This window comes from Adiantum capillus-veneris, chromosome 29 (genome assembly GCF_014529385.1).
Source record: "Adiantum capillus-veneris isolate H3 chromosome 29, ASM1452938v2, whole genome shotgun sequence".
In the NCBI taxonomy this organism is placed as follows: domain Eukaryota; kingdom Viridiplantae; phylum Streptophyta; class Polypodiopsida; order Polypodiales; family Pteridaceae; genus Adiantum; species Adiantum capillus-veneris.
Window position 1 is genome coordinate 119,271,967 of NC_140959.1, and position 7,104 is coordinate 119,279,070.

Below are 7,104 nucleotides of genomic sequence, written 5' to 3' on the forward strand. Positions count from 1 at the left end.
AAGCTAATAATCACTTGAGCAAGTATTGTCCTAAATTGAAAGCAAAAGAGGCCAAGAAGAAAGAGGCTGGTTCCACCCAAGCAGAAAGAAGCTGGTTCCACTACAAGTGCAGCTATTGTTGAGTCTTCTATGAAAGGAGATTGTGATGCTAATGTAGATCAGAGTGGGCATTTAGTGCATAGTGCACTTATGGTCCTTCTGCCCATGATGCATGTATGTCAGTTGCTGCAGATTCTCATGTGTGGTACTTTGATGGTGGTGCTACAAAGCACATTACCTCTCAATGTGACTTGTTTACCTCTCTCGAGGATGTCCTTCATGGGAATACGGTCAAGGGAGCTGGAAAGATTGTGCTGACTGCTACTAATGGCACTTTTTTCAAACTCGTTGATGCACTTTATGTACCTGGAATCAAGAAGAATCTTTTGCTTGTATCTGCACTTGCTAGAATTGGTCTTGTGTGAAATTTGTGGATGACAGATGTGCAGTTCATGATCTCAGTTTTCGTGATGAAATTGTTGCATCTTGCATTTTGTGCCATGGGCTATATAACCCCACTTTGTATGACAAGTGTGGGCAAAATTTTGCAAATACAGTTGTGGATTCAAAGGATGCTTCCAATGCAAAACTTTGGCATGCACATTTTGGGCATCTGAATTTTGCCAGTTTGCTGCATTTGCAAAAATTTGATATGATTCTTTCTTTGTCGCCTCTTGAAGCACCTGTGAAACATGTTTGTGAAGATTGTATTTTGGGTAAGATGCATCGTTCGAAGTTTCCAAAGGACGGTTCAGTTAGGGCTACATGTAGGTTGCATCTTGTGCATAGTGATGTTTGTGGGCCCATGCAAACTTCATCCTTGGTCAATTACCTATACTTCAGGACTTTCATTGATGATGAGTCTATGCATGCATGGGTGTATTTGTTTAAAGCTAAGTAGAAACTATTTATGTGCTTTAAACAATTTTTGGTCATGGTTAAAAATGTCTCTTAATGTACTATGGGCACCCTCCATTCAACTTGAGGGGGGGAGTATATGTCTCATGAGTTTAATGCATTTCTAGCTAGTCATGGGATAAAACACCAATGTATAGTGCCATATACACCTCATCAAATGGTGTTTCTGAAAGGAAAAAAAGGTCGCTTATGGAGGTGGCACGATGTATGGTCAAAAGTCAAGCTTTACCACATTCGTTTTGGCTTGAGGTCATTATGTGTGCTACTTATGTACTCAAGAGGTGTCCTACAAAAGCTTTACCACATTCATTTTGGCTTGAGGTCATCATGTGTGCTACTTATGTACTCAACAGGTGTCCTACAAAATCTTTACCACATTCATTTTGGCTTGAGGTATACTACTTATGTACTCAACAAGTGTCCTACAAAAGCTTTACCACATTGTAAAAGGGGGGACCTTGACCACAAGTTACCTAGTTAAGTTAGTAAAGAGGGATATTTATGTAATGGGCAATCAGTAAACTGTCAGGTAGTGATCAGGATGCATTCAGGGAACTGATGGACTAATCAGAGTTCTGATTGATGTCTAAAAATTTAAAAGGCATGTTTTAAGGGATGTGACTTTTGGCTTGTAACTACCCTCATTTTTGGACGCCTTGTTGGGGCGAAATGTTGTTCTGTAACACGGGAATGATGATGAAGATGAACCAGGATGTTGGTTAATGCCCTGAATGTTTCTTGTGTGTTACCTGTATTTCTGTTTACATTCTGACTGAGTCTGAAAGCGTTTTGAACATTGTTATGGAGGTTATCTTCATGTTTCATGGATGTTGTGGGTGAAGAATGTAATTGTAATTCTTTTAGATAACCCCTATAACACTTGGCGATCCTGCAAAACCTTGCATTGAAGCATTGTACCCAAACAATGTTTCTGCAAGAAGCGCCGGTTAAACCTTGTCCGTGGTGCACAAATGGGACGCTGAGGCATGTCAGAGAGCGAACAGGGCGACTTGCTGCATCACTTTCGAAACTGGCGTACGTCAGAGGATGAACAGGAGGAGTACAACAATGTCTTCCTGCAGGAATATAACAAGAAACTGCCGACAGAATTGCAGCAGGTTATTCGTTTGAAAGTTCAGCGTTATCTTGAGTTTCTGGTACCTTTTGGAGGCTGCAGAATGCCATTACGTTGGAGTTATTTAGACCCACAGTTGGTGAAAGAATATCATGAGATTCGGGAGAAGATTGTTATCAGGCGACTGAAAAAGTGTTAAGAAGCAATTGATGGATGACTAGTAAAGAAAGCAGTCCAACGCCCCCAGAATATTCGTATTGGACACGTTCGCGAAGACAAAATAGTCAGGCTAGGGAAGCCGCTGAAGAAGAAGACACAGGTGAAGATCAGGAGGAAGAGGAAATACCCACCCCTGACAGCCTGGTTAGTACACCTTCAGGAGGCATCGAGGACCTTGATGAAATTCCAGAGGAGGTCTCTGATTTAGCACCTTTACATCGATTTGTTGGGGCATTGGCTTTCAGTCAAGCACTACGACCGAGAAGGCAATTATTCCCCGAAGGAGGAACTTTGTTACCATTTGATCCATTGCGATGAATTAATCAACTACAAGTACCGACACAGATCCCAATGGCTCAACCACCACAACACCCAAGAATTGGGGCGGCTAAATTCAACGGAAAATCCAAGCAGGATTCTAACAGCCATGTTGGACAGTTTGAGCAGAGATGGAGAGCAAGTGGGTATGAGGTACTTCACAATGATGATACCAAAAAAGATCATTTTGCTGCTACCCTTGAAGGGAAGGCCATGACGTGGTTTATGCAGTATGGAATCAATGCATTTGCGGATTATGCAAATCTGCAGAACAGGTTCTTGACATGATTTAGAACCGAGAAGACACCTGAAGATGTCCTGATTAAGATCAGAAAGATGAAGCAGAAAAAATTATTAGTGGAAGACTATGCTAGAAATTCAGAAATCTAAACAATCGACTTCTTCCTGCTCAGAGACCATCTTGGGAACAGATGGGTGATTATTTCTGTCGTGGACTGAATTCTGAACTAAGGAGTTCGGTGGCAGGACGAGGAGTAATTGCAACGGCAGATGACTTTAATGAGTTGGTAGAAGCAGCTACTCGAGCAGAGCGGAGATACGGAAGTCTAGATAAGAAAAAGAAGACATCCAAGAAGGATGATTCAGATTCAGACAGTGATCAGGAAGAGGATGAGACTGATGACTCCTCTGATGATGAGGACAATGATTGGTCAGAGCCAAAGAAGAAAAAGAAGAAGAAGGACTCCAAGAAGGAGAAAGATAAAGCAAAGAAAAGAAAAGGAAAGGACAAAGTTGATGCTGAACAAGATGAAATTGATCGACAGATTTCTGCCCAATTGAAAACTATGGGTTTGACAAAGTTGGGGATGCAAGAAAGGCCTTATTGTACAATTTGTCAGATATTTGGACATTCGGATGATAGGTGTTGGTATAACCCTAATTTTAGAGGACGGATACCCGAGCATCTGAAGCAAAAAATGCAAGCACCAGCAGTGAATGAAGTGGGCACAGGTGGCAATCAACCAAGGCCGGTTAATTTCAGGAATTGGAATAATAGAGGACAAAACCAAAGATTTAGAAACCAAGGCGGTTGGATGAATCAGGGAAATCAGAATTTTCAGGCAACTGATGCAAATTCCCCATGTACTTATTGTGGAGTTTCAGGGCACAGACAGGGTCCTGATTGCTCTTTGTGGTGCAAACATCGTACCGAAAGAGGTATTCCAATTATTCGATACCCCAATAAAGTGGAGCCTTCACAACAACCTCCTGGGCAACTGAATGCAGTGATTTTGGAGGAAATGGATGTGGGGACATCAAAGAAATGGATGAACGAAGAAATACATGAATGGAGTTCTGATAGCAATCTGCAAGCAGAAATTCCACGGGAAGGTCAGATATATGATGTTCATCATTTTCAATGTGACTGTACAAAGTGTGTGAATGCAAATAATACAGACCAAAAGGATAAAGCACCTGAGTCAATGGTGGTGATGACAAGATCGGGAGTAAAAGGAGACACAACAAATCAGAGTGAGAAAGGAAAGGAAAAATACCCTATTAATTGGGGAGAACAGGATCAAGTAAGAAAAGGAGTGATGAAAGAAATTAACAGGGTACAGCAAAAACAAGGCGGTCCCAAGGTCCAGAAGCAAGCGGACACGGTTCAGAAAACAGATGTTATTGGACAACATTCAGGTTCCTGTCAAGCTCCTGAACAAAGCCAATCTGTACCTGCAAAGGTGACGATTACTTTGACATATGAATTCTTTGAAACTTTAATGGATGCTCCAAATCAACTAAGTTTGAGGCAAATATTAAGCTTGGTTCCCAATTTTGCCCATCAGTTTATGCAAAGGCTAGCTCAAGAGTATGGATTCTCTGTGGAGCAGAAGAAAGCTTGGGGAGAAGAAATTTTGAGTCAAGAGGCTGAAGTTATCTCTAATGAACCTGCTGATGTGGATTATAAAGTGCCAGTGATTGGTGTGACTATGGAGCAATGTTTTATGTCTGGAGTACTTGTTGATGGAGGATCAAGAGTAAATGTGCTACCTGAAGCTACTTGCAAGCAACTTGGAATTGTGAAATGGGACCCGGCTCCTTTTCAAGTCAAGATGGTAGATCAGCAGAGAATTCAGCCATTAGGAATTGTTCGAAATAAACGAATTGAGATAGGAGGTCTTCAATTCCCTGTTAATTTTGTGGTGCTCAGGTTGGAGGAATCGACTCAAAGCTATCCTATGATTCTAGGACGGCCTTGGCTAAGGGCGGCCAAAGTGAAGCAACATTGGGGAGCTGATAGTATTGTGTTAAAGCAAGGAAAGAAGAAAGTTCGAATGAAGATGGTGGCTAGTGAATTTTTACCACCTAATTGCAGACCGTTACATGCAGAGAGTATTAATATGGCAATTGAAGTGGAGGAAGATGAAGAGCAGGAGTTTTTGAGGATTAATGCATCAGTTATTCCAATCTTTGAGGTGGATGTGCAGCATATTGCAGAGCAGTATGTCAGGGATCCACAGGTTAAAATCAGAAAGAAATCAAATAGCAGTCAGAAGGTGGATACTGCCCTGAAGCTGGAAGAGGAGAAAAAACATGCAGAAATGAAAGCTGAAAAGGATTTTGAACATTATTTGTCCCAAAGTTCAAGGGTAAAGCAAGATGATTTGGAAGACATGAATCTTGGTACAGAAATGGATCCAAAAATAGTCAGAGTGTGAATTTGGATCAGGAGTTCCGCAGTCAACTGCAAGTTTTATTGGCGGAATACAAGGATGTTTTTGCATGGCATTACAGTGATCTGAAGGGAGTTGATCCAGCATTTTGTGAGCATAAAATCAATCTCAAGGCTGATCCAGTACCCATTATTCAGCAGCAGTATCGTTTGAATCCAACTTATGCGAAACAAGTGAAGGAGGAGATAGATAAGCTACTTGCTGTGGGATTCATATATCCAGTTGACAAAGTGACATGGTTATCTCCTATTGTGGTTGTCCCGAAAAAGAATGGCAAGATCAGAGTTTGTGTAGATTGGAGAAAATTGAATGCTGCAACAATTACAGATCCTTTTCCGTTACCTTACTGCGATACAATGTTGGATTCAGTGGCTGGACATGAGATGTATAGTTTTTTGGATGGCTTCAGTGGCTACAATCAGATCCGTATGGCGCCTGAAGACAGGGACAAGACAATATTTATTACTGAATGGGGAGTTTTTTCTTATAATGTGATGGGGTTTGGTTTGAAGAATGCTCCACCTAGCTTTCAGAAGTGGGTCCAGGCTGTATTTGCACCCTTCCTGACAACTTTTATGAAGGTATTTCTGGATGATTTCAGTGTTTTTGGTAAAAAAGAGGATCATTTGAAGAATTTGAGGCTTTGTTTGGAGAAATGTAGAGAAGCTCGTCTTTCTCTTAACCCTGAGAAATGTGCATTTGCTGTTGGTTCTGGAATTCTTTTGGGACACATTGTTTCAAAAGAAGGGATAGCAATTGATCCCAGGAAGGTGGAAGTTATCCTGAAGGCACCAGTTCCTAAAAATTTGAAGCAGTTAATGAGATTCTTGGGGCAAGTCAAGTGGCACAACCGATTTCTCAGGTATTTGTCTTATGTGTGTGTTCCTCTTACACAATTAACAAGGAAGGATGCAGTATTCAGTTGGGGTCCTGATCAACAGAGAGCTTTTGAATTGTTGAAGAAGATGTTAGTGTTTGCTCCAATTTTGATATCTCCTGATTGGGAGAAGCCTTTTCATATTTTTGTGGATGCAAGTCATATTGCTATTGGAGCAGTATTGATGCAGGAATCCAAAAAAGGTTGGTTTAGACATGTGTATTATGCCAGCAGGGTGCTGTCAGATGCGGAACGGAATTATGCAGTTACAGAAAGAGAAGGCTTGGGCATGGTCTATGCTCTCAAGAAGTTTCGCCATTATTTGCTTGCAAACAAAGTTATGTTTCATGTGGATCATCAAGCTTTGATTTACTCGGTGAAGAAACCGCAGTTGTCGGGCAGACTTGCGAGATGGATTCTTTTACTTTAAGAATTTGATTACAGTGTGGTGCATACACTGGGAAAAGAACATGCCATTGCTGATTATCTGAGCAGAATTGAAAATGGAGAGTTGACGACTAAAATTGATGAGTTTCCAGATGCAGGACTGTTTCAGGCGACGGTTGGCTTCCTGACCGTGGACTGGTATGATAATATGCTGCAGTTTTTAACTGAAGGGTTATTTCTAGAAGAGATGAGTTCTGAAAGAAGGCAAAAACTTGTGTTAAGAAGCAGACCATTCACAGTTATTGCAGGAGAGTTGTATAAACAAGGGATTGATCAGATACTTCGGAGATGTGTACAGAATCATGAAACAGCTGCAGTTATTGCAGAAGCTCATTTGGGGAATGCTGGAGGACATTTTTCTTCAGAATTGACTGCTAGAAAAGTTTTGCAAGCTGGATTGTGGTGGCCGACTGTCTTCAGGGATTGTTATCATTATTGCAGGCAATGTTTGGTGTGCCAAAGAGATGGAAGACCTTTGGGGGCTGATCGGATGCCATTGCAACCAGTGTTGGCTT

At 41.4% G+C, this 7,104-nt stretch overlaps 2 protein-coding genes across 2 annotated transcripts; both read left to right on the forward strand.

Annotated features, from left to right (window-relative positions):
- The first annotated feature begins 1,943 nt into the window (after nucleotides 1-1,943).
- On the forward strand, nucleotides 1,944-2,231 carry LOC147419844 (uncharacterized). Its single transcript, XM_086505343.1, has one exon. The coding sequence runs from the start codon at nucleotides 1,944-1,946 to the stop codon at nucleotides 2,229-2,231; it is 288 nt and encodes a 95-aa protein (XP_086361469.1).
- A 14-nt stretch (nucleotides 2,232-2,245) lies between these two features.
- LOC147419845 (uncharacterized) lies at nucleotides 2,246-2,569 on the forward strand. Its single transcript, XM_086505344.1, has one exon. It carries the CDS (start codon nucleotides 2,246-2,248, stop codon nucleotides 2,567-2,569), a length of 324 nt encoding a protein of 107 aa, XP_086361470.1.
- The last annotated feature ends 4,535 nt before the right edge of the window (nucleotides 2,570-7,104 follow it).

Excerpts from the sequence above, each read along its gene's own strand:
- LOC147419844 (XM_086505343.1), top strand. The coding sequence starts at position 1,944 with ATGTCAGAGAGCGAACAGGGCGACTTGCTGCATCACTTTCGAAACTGG.
- LOC147419845 (XM_086505344.1), top strand. The coding sequence starts at position 2,246 with ATGACTAGTAAAGAAAGCAGTCCAACGCCCCCAGAATATTCGTATTGG.